The following is a 20,233-nucleotide window of genomic DNA, read 5'->3' as shown; positions in this document are numbered from 1 at the left end:
CAAAAAGAAACACTTCAAGATCTTCTATGTCAAATCTAAAGGCCGAGAACACAGAAGGCGAGGGCATTTGGGGCTGGGGATATGGCTCACTCGGTAGAGTACTTGCTTGCCTAGCAAGTAAGAAGTCCTGGGTTTGATCCCCAGATCACATAAAACCAGGGGTGGGGGCACAGGACTATAATCCCAGTACCCAGGAGGTGGAGGCAGGAGGATCAGAAGTTCACGATCATCACTCCACACAGGAAGTTCAGAGCCAGTTGGAACTACGTTACACCTTCTCCAAAGAAAGAGAGAGAAGAGAAAAGAAGAGAGGGTCAGCGGGATGGCTCAACAGAGGAGGGGGCTTGCCGCCAAGCCTGACAACCCGAGTTTAGTTCCCAGGACCTGCACAGTGGAAGGAGAGAACTGACTCCAGCAAGCTGCCCTCTGACCTCCACATGCACACCACATCACTCGTGCTCACACACAAACATACGCAAATAAATAAATAAATATTTCTTATTTTAATTAAACAAAACAAAAGACAGAGAAAGCACTTGAGGAAATTTAAATGTGAATGAGGTAGAACTGGCTATTACATGGTATAAAGGAGTCAGTGTTAATTTCATCAGATACGTCAAATGTTACAAAACTATAAACCATACATACAGACATGCCAAAAACATTATGAAAAAATATTGGTACAGAGTGTGTGCTGTGGAGACAGAAAGCCAGGCTCCATAATTAACTTTAATCCCGCTTCCAAGCTATTAGTCATGTGAATTTGGAAAACTATTTGAAATCTATAGTTCTTAGACTCTTCACTTCTCTAATTCTTCTGGTTTATAGCAACATGAAACATGCCTCCCAAATATATGCTCTGGAGCTCAGTCAGCTTGTAGTGGGCTTTGCTCCTTTGTCAGATCGTATGTACTTCATCATGAATGTTTATCATTAGCTATTGAAAGACCACTGGATAAAAAATTAACAAGTACACCTCTGGGCATACACATCCTCCTGAACACTTGCCTCTGCTTTTTAGGTTACCTATGTGTCCCCGCACAGAAGCTGCCTGAACACCAGGTATGGCCATACTTAGCTCAGCGACATAATTGTTCATCTGTTTTAATCTTTACACGTCCATTCAATGAAACAATAACACAAGCACTAGAGCCGAGGCCTCAGTTTATAACAGGGATGTTGGTTAAGGAAGAACATTCTCATGCCCAGCTCATGGCTTCTAGATCATGGAGCAGTGGGCTTTTCATTCACTCGCTCTCTCTCCCCAAACCTACTTGCAGTCAAACCCATTCCAAGAGCAGCACTCACCTAATCTTGGGAATCAGGCCAAACAGAAAGAAGAAAGTATGCTGGACAGATACACAGAAAACCTACAAGAGGGGCAAAAATGACAACTGGAGAAAGAAAGGACTTCCAAGAGGTTGTTTCCATGCCCTTTTATGTTATTTGGTCACTGTTCAATGTGGGAAAGAAACAAATAGGCAGGGCCTGAGGGACACATACACTGTCTCCTCTCAGTCTCAAAGGAAGAAGACAGGGGTGTTTCTAGTAACCCTACATATGCCACTGCTTCTAGAGCAAGCTGCATTTTTGTTTGGGATTTGCTCTTACATGTTATGATACACATGTAGAAGGAAGTCACATCTGTAAGTCTGTCTGTCAGACCTCCTGGGTTTGAGAACTTAGGATGATGTTCTGGGTCTCCCTGTAACAATAAAGACATTAGAATAAACCTGTGCGGGTAGGTTATTTGTCTGTTTGAAAAAATACACAGAAAACCATATAAGAAAGGGGGGCTGAAGAGATACCTCAGTGTTTAAGATCACTGGCTGCTCTTCCAGAGAACCCAGGTTTAATTGCCATCACCCATATGGCAAATCACAACCATCTATAACTCCGGTTCTAGGGGATCCAACACCCTCCTCTGACCTCTGCAGGCATGAGGCATGCATGTGGTACACAGACATGCATGCAGGCAAAACACATATAAATTAAGTGAATAAATCTAAAACAAATAAATAAAAGGTTGTCTGCCTCCCACTTTTGTCTCCCTGTGTACTTTCCATGCTACAGGCAGACTGTGGATCTGACTGTGCCATTTCCTAATTGAAGTCTCTTTCACTCGAATCTCAGAGTCCAGCCATCTGCTGTCTCATCTTCCTTGAGTCACCTGCATCCAGACCTTTATGTCATTGCCATATTTCCATTACTGGAAACCCAACTCAAACTGATGTTTCATTGTAAATGTTTCATTAATAAAATTAATACAACTATTACAATACATTTCCAGTGAGAAGACAGTTAGGTCAGGCTACTGATACTGTTAAGATTTCCTGAAAGCCCAGTCTCAAATGTGCTTGTTTTGAATTCATTCATTCATTATTCATTTTTATTGAAGAGGCTTTCATTGTCTAATTCAAATGGCCATTTAACTTCCCTAAGTTTGGTGAACGCAGTACCAATAGATACGTTATATCTAAAAATATATTCAATAAGAACTGTAAAATGTGGAAAATAAAATTGCTAATTTGCAGTTGTGTAACTTGGTCTCCTTGTGGAACTCCTAACAGTAGGAGCTGGGGCTGTCTCTGACTCTGTTGCCTACTTTTGGGACCCTTTTCTTCTACCGGGTTGCCTCATCCAGCCTCAATAGAAGAGGAGGTACCTAGTCTCACTGCAACTGGATATACCATGACTGGCTGATATCCATGCGAGGCCCGTCCTTTTCTGAGAGAAATAGAGGAGTGGATAGGGCAAAGGGGAGGGTGGAAGGAGGGCCTGGGAGGAGAGGAGGGAGTTTGATCAGGATTTTAAATAGATAGAAAAATAGATAGACAGACAGAGATAGATAGATAGATAGATAGATAGATAGATAGATAGATAGATAAACAGACAAGAAATTGCTAATTTGTTTTCCTTCAGTGTTTTTTTTTTCTGTGTGTGTGGTTTGTGTGGGCATGTGTATAAGTGGTGTACATGCATGTACATGCATGTTTACATGTGTGTGGGCACATGCCTATGGAACCCTAAGGTTGATGTTGGGAATCATCCTTAATTACTATTCCACTTTATTTGTTAAGATAGGGTCTCTCAATTAAACCCAGAACTCACAGATATGGCTAGTATCATAGCCAGCTTTTCCTGGGGAGCCTATCTCTACCTTCTGAAGTTGGAATTGCAGGCAAACTACAGTCACCCAACATTTACATTGGTTGAGGGGATCCGAACTGTGGTCCTCATACTTGTATACCAAGCACCTTAATCACTGAGCATCTCCCCAGCACATTTTTAACTTTACTTGAGTCTCCTTCTGGCTAGACACAGAATACTACCAATAATTAGATTTTAAAAATGTATCTTTTCAGTATCCAATAGTGCAAGACTAATTATTTAAGTGTCAGTCAAATACAGAGCAGTAAAAATACACTACAAACCAATTTTTCTTGGATCATTATTTTGTATGAATAGCAAAGTAGGCTTAAGACTCAGACATTTATGATTCTTCTCTTCAACTTCTCTGTGCCTTCATAAAATATTCAATGTTCTTCCTTTCTTTTACACCTTGTTACATCAGGTCACACTGAAGTCAGAGCCTAATTCTGTCGCCGGACCCCGAGGCCCTGTTAAATCTTAATGGTTTTCACTGCACTAAAATGGGTACATGCTCTGATGCTCCATTTTATTTGTAATTCACGTCTCCAAAATGTGCCATCTGAATTTCACCCCTAATTAAATAACCTAAAGAAGCAGTTAGTCTATACAGCAATAGAATTCTCTCAGCATGATCAAGGAGTGGCACCCTGACAGGCAGCTGGCCCTTCTCTTGCATTGTGTTTTAGGAGTTCATATGAAGTAAAAGATATTAATATGGAAGGCCCTACAATTCAGGTACCTGTATTGTATTGAGCAATTTGTTTAACTTGAAACTTGGTTACTATTTTTGGTGGCTAGGCACCCAAATGTCACTAAAATGGCCATTTCCTTATGTCTGATTTAATCTTTCATGTTTTAAAGATTATTAGAGCTTAGCCAATTATTTGAGCTCTAATTTAGCTTTTGTTTTGTTTTTACCATATAGAAGTCAGTTCTTTTAAAAGATCTCTTAGTCCCATCATCCTATAGAAAAGTATTATAACCTTCAATGTCTTTACGTTTTTCTTTTTCTATGTGTGTGTTTTGCCTGCATATACTGTGTATGCCTGGTGCCCTCAGAAGCCTGAAGAGGATGTCAGGTCTCCTAGGACTGAGATTACAGATGGTTGTGAGCTGTTATGTGGGTGCTGGGAATCAAACCCGGGTCCTCTAGAAGAGAAGCCAGTGCTCTTAACTGCTGAGTTATCTCCAGCATCTCTTTTCTTTTCAAAAAAAAATGTTTAGCACTGTCCTAATCCTCTCATAAGAAAAACATCTACAACACTGATTTAATAATTTCATTAAGATTTTCTGTTCATTTATTTGATAAATGTTGCCTATGCACCTGGTAGATAACAGGTATGATACATAACTGATGCTTTCTAGAAAGAAATAATAACCACCATACTAAAATTCTAGAAACTTGTTCCAACAAGATGGTTCAGCAGCTAGATGTGCTTGCCCCCAAGTCAGAAAACCTGAGTTTGATCCCCAGAACCTATATGTTGGAAAGAGAGGACTAACTTCCTCACAAGTTGTCCTCTGGCCTCCTTGTGAAAGCTGTGGCATGCGTGTGCCCATATACATACACATACACACACATAACACATGCATGTACACACAAATAGACAAATTAATTTTTTTAAATCTAGAAACTATAGAAACAGACAGCACTAATTCCTCACCTTACTGTGACACAAGAATACAAAATTAAGGTGTGGGTAAAAATAACTACGATTCCTCAGACATATTTCAGGTGAAAATAAGATAGCATAATTTTATTGTTTTAATTAAATCTTTTTGTTGTGGTGGTGGTGTGAGACAGGGTTTCATTGTATAACAGCTCTGGCTACCCTGGAACTCACTTTGTAGATCAGGTTGACCTCGAGTTCACAGAGATCCACCTGTTTCTGTCTCCCACCACCCAGCTTTAATTAAATCTTTTATTACTTTAGCATAACCAAAGAGAATTGCAAGATTTTTATTTAAGATAAGTTGTTTATTTTCAGAAGTGAAATAGATATCCCTTTTCTTCTAACCTCGGAGGTTCTTTTCCTAAAACTAAAATGATTGAGTAGGCTTCTGCATAAAATAACTAAGAAAACAAAACCCCAACTCTGATTAGGAAGAGTAGTTCCATGTGTCCTCTCTCAGAAGCCAGTGGTTGTAGGTTCAGCCTTTGACCTACTGTACTTTATGAACTGGCCTGCAGATCCAAGACCTCAGGCATCTGTCTGTCACTGGGACGATTTGGGAAAGAGCAGAAGAATGGCTTTATCCCGTATCTGCTTGGTCTTCACTCCATAGACAATAGGGTTGAGCGCAGGTGGGATAATTACATATAGGTTGGCAAACATGATGTGAAAAGTGCGAGGGACATTGTGCCCAAAGCGATGAGCAAGGATGGAGAAGAATGCTGGTATATAGAACATGAGGATGACACAGACATGAGAACCACAGGTGCCCAGGGCCTTCTGGCGTGCGTCTCGGGAGGGAAGACGAAAAACAGCACATAGGATGAGAGTGTAGGAGACGGCTATAAGGACCACATCTATAATCACTGTCATGATAGGAACACAAAATCCATACCAGATGTTGATGGAGATATCTGCACATGCCAGACGGGCAACACCGATGTGCTCGCAGTAGGTATGGGCAATGATGTGTGTCCTGCAGAAGGGTAGGCGGTTCACAAGGAAAACACATGGGACAAAAACACAGAAACTTCGGAAAGAGATTCCTACAGCAATTTTGACAATAGCTTTGGGTGTAAGAATAGTGGTATATCTCAAGGGTGATATGCACATAGCCAGCAAGATAGCTGAGTCCAAGACGAAGCTGTAATGCAGGAAGAACAACTGGGTCAGACAGCCAGGAAAACTGATTTCCTGAGGGCCAAACCAGAAGATGCTAAGGGTCTTGGGGACACAGGTGGTAGACAATATGAGGTCAGTCATGGCCAACATGGAAAGGAAGAAGAACATGGGGGAATGCAGACTGTTTTCCACTGCGATGAGGTAGAGAAGGATGCTGTTGCCCATGATGGCCACCAAATAGATAAAGCAGAAAGGGATGCTGATCCAGACATGGTACTGCTCAAGTCCAGGGATGCCTGAAAGGGTGAAGGGGCCAGTGTTGTAGCTACTTGTGTTGGGCATGGCCACTGATATCTGAAGAACAGCTCTTCTATGCTAAAAGCAAACGTGTGTAGTGAGCATAAGGAATTGTGCGGTAGTTACTCCTCCACAACCTCTTGGAACCAGTTCTCCTCTTTCCTATATTTGAGAAAAGAAAATCAAATTACTATTAAGAGCAATACTCATGAGTGGGAGGGATGGCTCCACGGTTAAAAGCACCAGATGCTCTTCCAGAGGACCTGGGTTCAATTTCTGACACCCACTGTTGTGGGTGTGGTTGCTCACAACCATGTGTTAAGTCCAGTCCCAAGGAGAGCTGACACCCTCTTCTGACCTCTTTGGGCACCAGGCACACACATAATGCACATAAATACATTCAGGCAAAACACACAAAACATAACACAAAATAAAATAAATAAATGCCCTCCAAAAAGAGCAATACTCATGACTTTGAGAAAGAGCCATCAGACTCCTGGTGTTAATCCCTAAGTTTCTAAATCATAGAGAAATAATTTGTCCAGTTCTGAAACTACTAATCCTATTTAAGTGACCAAGTTTTCCCTGAGTCTATATAATTCATTACTGTGGGTGTGTATAGAAACAAGTACTCTAACTGCATACAGGAAAAGGAATATGCTAAAGAGAATGTCTCACTACTGGGAACATGAGTTAATTAACAGTTTTGGATACCTACTATATTCCAACATCTCTTATGTGTTATCTTATTTAGAAGCTCCTCATTAAAAAATGAATTTTGCTGGGTGGTGGTGGCGCACACCTTTAATCCCGGCACTCGGGAGGCAGAGGCAGGTGGATCTCTGTGAGATCGAGGCCAGCCTGGACTACAGAGTGAGTACAGAGAAACCCTGTCTCGGAAAAGAAAAAAAAACTTGGTTTTTGGGGGCTGGAGAGATGGCTCAGTGGCTAAGAGCTCTGACTGCTTTTCCAGAGGTCCTGAGTTCAATTACCGGCAACCATATGGTGGCTCACAACCATCTGTAATGAGATCTGGTGCCCTCTTCTGGCCTGCAGGGATACATGCAGGCAGAACGCTGTATACATAATAAATAGACAAATCTTTTTTAAAAAATGAATTTTGTCTTTTCACTTTCGTTTTGAGAAACTGAACATCTGTGAAGTTATCTATCTGGCCAAGGAAGGTGTCATCTTTAGTAACTGGCAGAGCCAAGGTCATTTGATCCCATGACCAGCACTCTTTCGTGATGCTATCCTTTACCAGGAGATGCCTGCAGGCACTGTGAAATGCTGAGGACTCACAGGAGACGTGAAGCTGTAGAAAGGACACTAATTCAAAGAACTGAGATTTGTCCAAACACCAACCCCACACCTGTTTCAGTCCCTGTCCTCCAAGCCCTGGGACTTTCAGATCAACGTGTTCTGAGACAGGGATACCTGATGCCTCCTCGTGGTGAACAACATGTGAAGCTGGACCTCCAGGCTACCCGTCAAGGATGAAGGAGGAAAATCTGTAAGAACTGGAGAAGACTTTGAGCCTATTGTACTTTTTAAAAAGAATGCTGGGAGGACCTCTAGTGGACGAAATGCAGAATGTAGTTACTCTAAATGCTGAGTCAAAGTAGAAACAAAGAAACTTGGTAAGATTTGTTTTGAGAATTTTCAGCATTTGACAACACTTGAAGATCTTAGCGTGAAACCACTTTTGTAACTCTCCTAAAAGTTCTCCAAGAAGATTGGGGAACCTAACTCAGACGGTATAGTGCTTGCAAAGCCTGTCGGAAGCCGTGGATTTCATATAAGCATTGCGTACATCCTGGGTGCCATCACCTGTCCGTAATCCCAGCATTGAGGAGGATCAGAAGTTAAGGTCATCTGGGAGTAAATAGCAAATTTGAGGCCAACCTAGGATATATGAGACTCTATCTCAAAAAAGAAAAAAAACAACAACAAAACAAAGCTATGAGATACACCAGAATATTGTCCATATTTTACAGATGTACAAACTAAATCAGAGAGAAATGACTTTTCAAAAGGTACACAATAAGTAAACAGCACATTTGAGAATCAAATACTAAGCATCAAGTCTTTAAAACTTCTATGTTCATAAGCAAAATTCACGATGGAGCTAGCAAGCTCTGTGGAGAACAGAAAGTACATGATATCAAGCACAGCAATAAACGGAGGGTTACATATCACGAAGAAAGCATAGCAAACTAAAACCATAAGGCAGGTCAACAGTAAGGCACCAACCACATCACTTATAGCTACAGACATATATTGTTTGAACTTTTCTATTATAAAATTTGTTCTCTGTAAAGTTTTTTTTTTTTTTTTTGGTTTTTCGAGACAGGGTTTCTCTGTGTAGCTTTGCGCCTTTCCTGGGACTCGCTTGGTAGCCCAGGCTGGCCTCGAACTCACAGAGATCCACCTGGCTCTGCCTCCCGAGTGCTGGGATTAAAGGCGTGCGCCACCACCGCCCGGCCTGTAAAGTTTTTTTTTTTAAATAAAATCCAATTATATGTTGCTGGCCTGTGAAACACTTATACAAAATGACCCAGAAAGGATAAAATAAAAGAATAAATAAGTGTATTTTGGACAAATTTAAATGTAACAGAAGAAAGCTTAGCAACATGGAAATAAGAAAAAGCAAATTTGAGGGTCAGTGGCAGATGGACTGGCAGGTAAAGGCACTTGCCACCAAGTCCAATGGCCTGAGTTTGATTCATGGGACCCGCATAGTGGAAGGAGAAACTGACTCCTGCAAACTGTCTTCTGACCTCCACTCTGCAGACTAGAGTATACACACACACACACACACACACACACACACACACACACTCATACTAAATAAAGCTACTTAAAAATATTTTAAGTAAATTTTAGGATGTAATCACTAAATAGAGAAAAGGGAACTGTACTGTTTAAAGGAAGACTCTTTAATGAAAATATAAGTCATGTTACTTACAGGCATTTCCTAGAATTCAATTGTGTTTATTTATTGTGTGTGCGCAGGTCACGTGGAGGTCAGAGGGCAACTTTATGGAGTCGGTTCTCTCCTTCCACCTTGACATGGGTTTTAGGGATCCAGCTCAGGTCACAAGCTTGTTCGGCCAGCACTTTTACCCACTAAGGCATCTCACCAGCCTTTTCGAATCTTTGCTTTTTATGTAATTATTTGAGCTAACTGTCCCCTAGTGAGACCCCATTCACGCAGCCACTTTCCCTGTTTTCTTATTACCCTCCAAACAAATCTTTCTAATTTTTTGGCATCGATTCATTAACTGCAGATGTTTGCACTCGTGAGACCCACTAAAACCTTTTCCTTAAAGTCCTTCTTCATACTGTGACAGAAGTGTCATACTGTGACCCAACTCCAGAGCTACAGTTGGAAGCACTGTAACTCAAAACCGATCAGTCCATACATAAAGAGAAGTCGAAGCGGATGACATGTGCTGTGCAAACACAGTGAGGTACATCTCCATACCATTCTTAATGAGGCCGGGACACATATGTCTCCCTCCATTGAAAGGACTTCTCCCAGCCCTTCTCCTACCCAGCAAAGCTGTGTTCCACTCATCGCTTCAGCTTCAGGCAAGCCCATTCCACTCCGTGCATGTAAATGATACATCCCTGGAAAAAAGTTTCCAGGTTTCTCTATATTTAAAAAGCATATTTCTTCTTTTAGGAAATTCATAATATTCATATTACTTATTTAACATTTCTTTTCCAGGCTAGACTATAAGACAAAATCGTGTCAGTTTTGATCTTTTTTCATACCATCCTCAATGCCTATACAACAGTGTCACTCAAGAACATTTATAAGCCTGGCGGTGGTGGCGCATGCCTTTAATCCCAGCACTCAGGAGGCAGAGGCAGGTGGATCTCTGTGAGTTCAAGGCCAGTCTGGACTACAGAGTGAGTTCCAGGAAAGGCACAAAGCTACACAGAGAAACCCTGTCTCAAAAAACCAAAAAAAAAAAAAAAAAATTTAAAGAACATTTATAAACTAAATATCATTAATTAAGCCAAATAAAAATGAATATTCTCATAGTCTAAGTGTCTCTGCCAATAATTTTCATATATTAAATCTGTATTACTTTCCATGTAAAGCAAAATAAGCTTACACAAATTGGAAGCCAGTTTGTACCAAGCCACATGCAAACACTAAAAGCATTTTCATTAAAGATAAGTAAGATTGCAATTGTCATTTTTATTGACACTTCCTTTCATTTTGGCTTATGCAGGCGGTGGCCGTTTCAGAGGAGCTACAGACAGCAATGGAGCTTATGGAATACAGCCCAGTGGATAGCAAAGCTACCCAGGTGCATCCTGGAGAGGCAAAGCCCTGGAAGGAATGTTTCCAGAATGCCCCTTGCTTTTGCTGTTCTTCCTTCTGTTTGCTGCTGCCATGTTCCTGTTGTATTTGGCATGATGGGATTTCTATGTGAAGGCATCCCACTGTATCTAGTATAGTGTGATTGGTCCTTGGGAAAATCCCACTCTTCACTGGGCAATTTACTTGCAGATCATGATGAAGATGATTTTTGCAAGAGCAATGATGATTAGTTAGATCTATGATTTAATTGAACTTTCTGAATTAGCCTAAAAGATACAGGTGGTTAGGACAGTTAGGAAAGATGATAAGGAGAATGGTTTAGGTTATTCCGCAGATTGCTGCAATAAAAGATACAGAAAAGGGGAAAAAAAAAAAAAGGCTAAAAGTCACCTTCCTGTTTGTCAGATGTGAGATTTGCAGACTATGGAAAGCAAGAACAAGGATGTTTCGTGCCTTATAGACCCATAAATTCTGCCTGTGGAAAAACAGGCTGATGATCAAAGAAACCAATTATGGTCCCTAAACCTAAAGTTAGAACTGAGTTCCTTGGTCATGTGACTTACAGAATTAATCACAGGCCCTGGTGTGCACCTAGAAAAAAACAAAGTTGTGAAAGGAAAATATATGAACCTGTTGTGTATAAAGAAAAATAAATGGCTAACTGGCCACTTGTTTAAAGTTTCTCTAGAGCAGAAAATAGGAATCTGCTCCACTGAAATCGCAAACAGCTGCCTGCCAGTACAAAAGAAACTGGCTGAAATCTACTTAGCTTGCCTAAAACTTTGCTAATCCGAAATAAAAGAATAATTACTTTGGGGTGAAGGTGTTATGGTGGGGAAATTAATACAAAGAAAAATGTTTAACCACTTGTGGGCTTCTAAGGAAAACATGTAACTTGTGATCTTAATGTGACTTCTTATGTATAGATTTTAATTTGGTTTTGGAAAATATGTAACTTGTGGTTGTGAAGTAATCTTTTCTTGTATAGAAATATCTGCCTTGGGACTGAAAAGATGGCTCAGAGGTTAAGAGCACTAGCTGCTCTTCCAGAGTCGTGAGTTCAATTCCCAGCAACCACATGGTGGCTCATAATCATCTATGATGCATTCAGGTTCCCTCCCCTGGCCTGCATTGCAGGCATAATGCAGGCAGAACACTGCATACATAAGTAAATCTTTTTTAAAAAAAAGGAGAAGAAGAAGAAGAAGAAGAAGAAGAAGAAGAAGAAGAAGAAGAAGAAGAAGAAGAAGAAGAAGAAGAAGAAGAAGAAGAAGAAGAAGAAGGAAGAAGAAGAAGAAAGAAGAAGAAGGGAAAGAATGGGATGGTCAAGTTGGGGAGGAACGGAATGGGAGAGCAATGAAAGAGATACCCTGATAGAGGGAGACATTATGGGTTAAGGTAGAAACCTGGTGCTAGGGAAATTTCCAGGAATCCACAAGAATGACCCCAGATTAGAATACTAACAATAGTGGAGAGAGAGTGCCTGAGCTGGCCTACCCTGATAATCAAATTGGTGAATAACCTAACTGTCATCAGAGAGCCTTCATCCAGTAACTGATGGAAGCAGATGCAGAGATCCACAACCAAGCACCAGGCCGAGCTATGGGAGTCCAGTCCAAGAAAGGGAAGAGGGATTATATGGACAAGCGGGAGCGGGGGGATGAGTGGGTGTCAAGATTATGATGGGGAAATCTACAGAGACAACTTGAACCAAGCTCATAGGAACTCACGTACTTTAGACCGACAGTGGTGGAACCTGCATGGGACCGAACTAGACCCTCTGCATACAAGAGACAGTTGCTGATTTCCTCTACCCAATTTCTTGCCTTTGATCTCTACAATGTCTACCTCACACAAATTTCCCTTAAGAATTAATATTTTTCTATTTAGTAATTTGCAAAATGTTAAGATGAATAAATTCCTTAATCTGTCTTCACAGTGCCTCCCATTTACAGGTCTGGTTAGCATGTACCTTCTTCCTTCCTCTATTGTCCTGAGCCCCACTGTGCTGGTTTCAAGGACCCAGCCTAATGGCAAACTAGAACTCCTAAAGGAAGTTGCTAACTAAAACCTCAAATCAGACTATACAAAGATGGTTTTTCAAGAAATTCCACTTCTTTTAGATTTTCCAATTTTCAAGATCATGATGGGAAAATCTACAGAGACAACTGAACCAAGCTCATAGAAACACAAACTTTAAACCGTCAGCTGTGAAACCTGCACAGGACCAGACTAGACCCTCTGCATATGGGGATAGTTGTGCATCTGGATCTGAGGGGCCCCTGGCAGTGTGATCAGGATCTATCCCTGGTGCACGAGCTGGCTTTCTGAATCCCATTATCTGTGGTCAGACACCTTGCTCACCCTTGATGCAGGGGTCGGGGGGAGTTGGTCCTGCCTCAGCTGAATGTACCAGGTTTTGCTGTCCCCCCCATAGGAGAACTTACCCTTCTGGAGGAAGTGATGAGGGTGGGTTGGGAGGAAGTTAGGCAGGGATGTGGGGAGAGGGAGGATGAATGAGAGGAAGATCTGTGACTGATATGTAAAATGAATAAATTTTTTAATTTAAAAAAATCTGCCTTAGGTGGTATAAAAGGGGTAGGAGAAAAACGTAAAACAGAAAAACCAGCAGAGAGAAAAATAAAATGAAGAATTAAGCTTTGGCCCTCAGAAAAACGTCTCCTGTGTGTACGTAGTTCCTCCCATGCCACACCCCCTTTCCAGTTTCTCTGACCTGCTGAAAGCTGGTCTTTGAGCAGCAGGCTTCCCTGAAAGTTTTCCAGAAAATGTTTCACTTTGTGAAGTGTCCCACCAGTGTGTGGCAGCACTGAGGACGGCTCTGTGCCTTGATTTAGTCCCCTCTCTTGCTTAAGGTTGAGATATTTCCACATTACAGCTTTACTGTCTTGCTTAAAGCTCAATTGCTATAAAACACTAATTACCCTAAGTTGATCATATGTAAAGCACAGCACACTGGCTTCCATTTACCATTCTTTCCGCCCCACATCTGCTCTCATGAGTCACTATAATTAATAGATGGCTAAAATGATTGGGTGAATACAGAATGGAGTGGAAATGCACATGCAATGATACATATGCCGAGACACATGCAGACTCACAAAACTTACAGTCACAGTATAGTACACACAACAGTTTAAAAGCCAAGAGTATGGTGACCTACAATCTGAGTACTTGGAAGGTCCCCACAAGTTTAAGGCCAGAATGGATCAAATAGTGAGTTCCAGACCTAGAATACAGAGTAAGACACTGTCTCATAAACCAAATAAATAAAGCAAAATACGCGGTAACTTAAAAGACAACTTTCAGAGCTAAGTTGCGTATGAGTTCGATCTATGTTTCCTACCTGTGTTACGCTGAACACATGAGTTGATATCCCCAAAATGTCTTTTTCTTCATAGAACCGGGGAAATTATAAGCTCTTGATAGAAGTGCAGAGATTACAAGCTCTTAATAAATAGCAAAGCTTAGGGCAGGTGAATGGCTCAGGACACCTGCCACCTGAGTTCAGTACCCAGCGTCCTCACATAAGGTGGAAGGAAAGAACGGACGCCACAAGCTGTCCTCTGGCCTCCATAAGCATGCTGTGACATGTGTAACACACACACACACCACCACCACCACTACCACCCCCTCTCACCACACACACACACACACACACACACACACACACACACACACACACACACACAAAGTACATAATAAATTAAATTTTAAATGTTAACAAATAACAAACTGTTATGTAATACTTTCATTATCACAGACATATCCTAATATGCATGGATGTTAGAAACCCTCAAAATGCATAAAAGCCTCAGAGCCAGAGTCAGATTCCATCCTTCTGGATCCAAGCTCTCTAGCCAGCCTCATTGTTCCACTATCCCACTTACCTATAGTCATTCCATTCTCTGATACAGTATAATCTGGTACCCAGCCTTGAAGACTTACTTACAGGAACTAGACTAGGCCCACCCTTGTGTCTCTCAGCTCTCTTCTGCTCCCCACTTGGCCTCCAGAACTTCACTCACTTTGGCTTGCCATTCTTGCCTGCCTTATCCAAACCCAACACTTCCCAAACCCCAGATCCTTGATGAGGACTGAAGGACAAAGAGAAATAGCACTATTTAAAGGAAATCTTCTTATTTTTCTTCCTAGACCTTCAGAGAGGCCTGCTCTGAGCTTGCAGGTCCCCGAGGGACCATACATATGAACCTCATCAGTGAATTGGGGATTGTACAGACACCCATCCCAAGGGTGTAGCTGGTAAGGGCCTGAGATCTCAAAGGCTGAGGTACACTGAGTCCCCACTGCAGCCTCAGCTCTTCCAGGACAGCTGATATCCTGAGAGAAGAAGGTCCCAGGAGGATTTCAAACTATGCCATCTCCACTGCCAAATACAACAACCTTCAGGGGGCTCTATGTGTGCCATAAGCCTGTGTTTGAAATAGTTTGTACTTCTGTGCCTACCTCCTCACACATGATGTGGCTATAGCTTTTTAGAGTTACAAAATAAGATAGAGAAGGAAAGAAATGTAATATTGTTTTTCTAATTCTTAAACACTTAATTTTTGGTCATGTAAAAAGCTCAGAACAAGACAGAATAAATCAAAATTTATTCTAGGTAAAACTCTTTCTTTAATACAGCATTTTTCAAACCTGATTTCTAGATCAAATCTTTAATTACCTATCCAAATCAGAAAACAAAATCAACAGCAATGAAAAAAAAAATTTCAGCCAAGTCATCGCCATGTGGGCAGCTTAAAATAAGTATGGTAGGAACATGTCCACCTTGGGACTCAGAAACCTTACAAATCAACCTGAAAGCTGGAAGACAAACATATACCAACCCAACCTCTGCCTCATCCTCTTGACTCAATCTGAACTGCCCTTGAGCTTCAAACACATAAATAGTTTTTTCTGGGCTCTATTTTGGGGTGGGGGGTGGGGGCTTGGTCACGTCTTTTACCATCATCATTCAAATTTCTAAGCTTGGCAGTATTCTTGGAGTATGATAACATTTTATTACATTTATTTATGTGTGTGACTGCAAGGAATAAAGGAAAAAAGGGTGGACATGTAAGACGGAGATGGGTGCAGGGTGCAGCAGCTAACGAGAATCATGGAGTTGAGGGCAGAGGTGAAGAGTATTTGCTATTCAAACATGCGAACCAAAGTTCAGATTGCAGCACCATATATGAAGCTTAGTAGCCCATACACCCTGATAATACCTGCTCCAAGGGGAACAGTCAGGAGGATTGTTGCGGCTTGCTGGATTCTAGCCTAGCTGAGAAAATGCAAGTCTCAGATTCAGGGAGAGAACTAGCCTCAAAGAAGTATGCAGAGAGTGATAGAAGACGGCACTCAACCAAGTCTCTGTGCACAGAAACATGTTCACATATACTCACACACACTGACAGCTACACATAAACATCTTTAAAAAGAAAAGAATTACAGAGCTGAGTTTATGGAAATAGAAAACTTATATTTGACAGTTTAGATTGAGCTGTTCTGGGTTTTAAATATTCACTTTGTCAATTAATAAACATGAATGTGCTCTAGACCAAAGACACCTTTTCATTAGTGAATTTAAACATAAATTAAAAACTGCATGGTTCTAGTTGGGGCATTGTCTTCCATTAAATAGTGATTCCATTTAAATTCCTTTTATATATGTATACTGTGGTGGTTTGAAAGAAAGTGGCCCCCAAAGGGAGTGCTACTGTTAGGAAATGTAGCCTTGTTAGAGGAAGTGTGGTCTTGTTGGAGGAAGTGTGTCACAGTGGGGGCAGCTTTGAGGTCTCTTCTCAAGCTTCACTCAGTGTAGTCAGTCAACTTCCTGCTGCCTTCTGGTCAAGATGTAGCCAGCTCCATATCTGCTTGCATGTTGACATGCTCCCCATCATGATGATAATGGACTGAACCTCTGAAACTGTAAATCACCACCTCAATTAAATGTTTTCTTTGTAAGAGTTGCTGTGGTCACAGTGTCTTTTCACAGTAATAAAAACCCTAAGACATAAAATTTATGAAGCTTCTACAGTAGTAGGTTTTCATATGACTTCTCAAAAAGCCTTTAGTGTTAGCTGTCTCTCCCCATTCCCTCCTCTACACGACCCTCCCATCTGTCACCCCCTTAAGTCCCCCTTTTCAAATTTCCCCATTATCCCTTTATAACACTATATTATATATCCTATATTCTTAGGATGATCCCCTTCTCCCCACACATATACAAATTGTGAAAGCTAACATCTATGTATAAGAGAAAACATGTTTGTCCTTCTGGGTTTGTCCTGCTGGGATCATTCAGCATGGTTGTTACTGTCACTAGCAGTGATTGTTTCTAGCTTCATCCATTTACCTGTAAATTTCATAATTCCATTTTTTTAACAACTGCATAATATTCCATTGTGTAAATATACCATATTTTCATCATCTATTCATCAACTGATGGGCATATTGACTGTTTACAAATTCTGGCTGGAGAGATGGTTCAGAGGTTAAGAGCACTGACTGTTCTTCCAGAGGTTCTGAGTTCAGTTCCCAGCAACCACATGGTGGCTCACAAATTCTGGCTATTCTGAACAGAGCAGCAATTAACATGGATAAGCAAGTATCTCTTCAGTAAGATGTAGAGTCCTTTGGGTATATGCCTAAGAGAGGTATAGCTGGATTTTGCGGGAGAAAAGTAGCAATCAATCTCACCCAGCTACAAACCCTATGAGCTATCATAACAACTTACCTGCAAGATATGCCCACTAGTGTAATAGTGGCACAAGTGTTATAGGATTAACCAACTACTTTCCCATTAGATCTTAGGCCTACTCCATGAGATGAAACCCATAACCAATATTGCTAACAAGGCCAAGAACCTGAGACTCATGAACCCTAGAGGAAAACCTACTACTATTATTCTACTAAATCAACATAACAATGAAATGACTCCTAATGACAAAATGCTATACTTATGGATCATGCATTCATCATTCAACCCTCAGCATAGAACCTTCTTCTTGCAGTAGATGGTAATAAACAGGGGACACCCACAACTGGACAATGTGTAGAAAATGAGAGACCTTGGAACACTCAGCTTAAATATGGATGTCTCCACAACAGGGCTGATGCACAAATGAACTCACAGAGTCTGTGACAGTACACACAAGACCTGCACAAGCTCAAGCTAGACAAAAATTCTAGCACAAAGGAGGCAAAGTGGACACAAAATCCCACCCCTATCCAAGAAACTATGTATAAATGATAGCTTCAGGGAGAGGGAAAATCAGGTTTCTTCAGGGGAGTGATACTGTGTATATCAACAACACTCCAGGGCAGGCTCCATGTTCAGTAGTAGATGGCCAACATAAATAATACTCCATGATTTTAGTCTTTTTTTTTTATTTTATTTCTTTAATAGAACATGAAGGGAAAGGCTGGGAGAAGTTGGAGGACAGGAAAGAATATGTGTCTTAGTTAGGGTTTTTTGTTTGTTTGTTTGTTTGTTTGTTTGTTTTTCAAGACAGGGTTTCTCTGTGTAGTTTTTGACGCCTATCCTAGATCTCGCTCTGTAGACCAGGCTGGCCTCAAACGCACAGAGATCCACTTGGCTCTGCCTCCTGAATGCTAGGATTAAAAGCGTGTGCCACCACCGCCCGGCTTACTTAGGGTTTTTATTGCTTCAACAAAACACTATGACCAAAAAGCAAGTAGGGGAGGAAAGGGTTTATTTGGCTTACACTTCCATATCACTGTTTATCACTGAAGGAAGTAAGGACAGGAACTCAAACAAGGCAGGATCCTGGAGGCAGGAGCTGATGCAGAGGCCATGGAGGAGTGCTGCTTACTGGCTTGCATCCCAAGGCTTGCTTAGGCTGCTTTCTTATAGAACCCAGGACTGCCAGCCCAGGGATGGCACCAACCACCATGGGTTGGACCCTCCCCAAATGATCACTAATTGAGAAAACACCTTACAGCTAGATCTCACAGAGGCATTTCCTCAACTGAGGCTCCTTTCTCTCTGATGACTCTAGCTTGTGTCAAACTGACACAGAAAACCAGCCAGTACAATACGATAAAATATACTGTATAAGGCTCTAAAAATTAAAAAAAAAAAATACATTGCATAGATTCCCACATCTGATTCTTAATTCTGGGAAAGATGCACTGAAGGCCCAACAAGTCAAATGCCCTCCCTATACCCTATCTCTGTCATAGGCATGAAATGAAGAAAGAACAAGATATAGGGACACTTTCTCCCCTTCTTCTACACACTTCCCTTCCTGAGAAAGCTTCCTTGGAGCTCATCCTTTCCAAGATTGTCAGCATCTTTACAAATCAGTAATGTCTCCATAATTCTAACATCAAGTAACTCTCTGGAATTCTCTTAATATCCATATAATTATAAATTAATTCTCAAGCTTTACTCATAGTCCAACATCCCAAACTTCTAATGGAATAAAAATTAATTCCAGACCAGGACAAATGTAAAAACATTTTCTTTGCACCACACACTGTGCCTGATCTATTATGGCTCAGGTATACAGTGGCAGGAGCTCAAGACATCTGGTCACAGTGTGCCCAGAGTCAGGAAATAGAGGGAGATTAATACTGGTGCTCAGTTCACTTTCTCTTCTTCTTCTTTTTTTTTTTTAATCTAATCTGTCAGATAGGGTGGGTCCTCTCACCTCAACCTTATCTAACAAATCCCTCACAAACAAGCCCAGAGATTTGTCCCCAAGATCGTGATGTATACAATCAGTACACACCATCAAAATGCATGTAAGTGTAAGGAGTTCTCCGGGTCAGGAAGTGGCGGAGAAAGAACCGAAGAGTCAGTGACAGTGGGGCACGGGCCTCCGCTTGGTGAAGATGCAGTTCTTGCCTTTCCCACAGAAAAGGACTTCAGGACCAGTCAGTATGAAGCACTGGTTATTAGGAAGACATTTCAACGTAGATTTAAGCACAAGGGTTAAAAGAGGGGCACTCAGAAGATGGTCAATATGGCTTGTTTTGAAAAACAGAAAGGATGTGTCAGTGTGAGTGTGTGCACAGGTGACTTCAGAGGCTTCTGATTCTTTGGGACTGAAGTTAGAGGCATCTGTGAGCTACACAATGTGGGTGCTGGGATTTTTAGTCCCCATGACAGAGCAACATGAACTCTCAACTGCTGAGCCATCTATCCAGGCTTCTTAAGAGTCCATCTTTAGTTGTTTTTGTAACAGCCTTGTGTGTGTGTGTGTGTGTGTGTGTGTGTGTGTGTGTGTGTGTGTGTGTATGTGTGTGTGTGTGTGAGAGAGAGAGAGAGAGACAGAGAGAGACAGAGAGAGACAGAGAGAGATGGAAAGGGAAGTTAGACTCTTTTTATTGTAAACCAAAGTTGATAGTCTTGTTTGTACGATTCCCAGAAAATGTCTGGGAAAGCAGTAATACCAAACTCACCGTTCAGTGCTGTGTAACAGTCGTTTTTGTTGTTGTTGCTGTTATTGTTGGTTGTTTTTTGGGGGAGGGAAGGAGAGGTTGGATTTTTTGTTTGTTTTTTAGTTTTTTGAGACAGGGTTTCTCTGTGTAGCCCTGGCTGTCCTGGAACTCACTCTGTAGACCAAGCTGGCCTCAAACTCAGAGATCCTCCAGCCTCTGC

At 41.3% G+C, this 20,233-nt stretch overlaps 1 protein-coding gene across 1 annotated transcript; it reads right to left on the bottom strand.

Moving 5' to 3' along the window:
* Positions 1 to 5,369: 5,369 nt before the first annotated feature.
* Positions 5,370 to 6,290, bottom strand: LOC128094395 (olfactory receptor 52H1-like). The gene has a single exon (XM_052712758.1). The coding sequence runs from the start codon at positions 6,288 to 6,290 to the stop codon at positions 5,370 to 5,372; it is 921 nt and encodes a 306-aa protein (XP_052568718.1).
* Positions 6,291 to 20,233: the final 13,943 nt, after the last annotated feature.

This window comes from Peromyscus californicus, unplaced genomic scaffold, assembly GCF_007827085.1.
Source record: "Peromyscus californicus insignis strain IS unplaced genomic scaffold, ASM782708v3 Scaffold_4__1_contigs__length_199733344, whole genome shotgun sequence".
In the NCBI taxonomy this organism is placed as follows: Eukaryota; Metazoa; Chordata; class Mammalia; order Rodentia; family Cricetidae; genus Peromyscus; species Peromyscus californicus.
This window is presented reverse-complemented; position numbering and strand designations above follow the sequence as displayed.

What these genes read in the sequence shown, in the direction of transcription:
- LOC128094395 (XM_052712758.1), bottom strand. Translation starts at nt 6,290, where the DNA reads ATGCCCAACACAAGTAGCTACAACACTGGCCCCTTCACCCTTTCAGGC.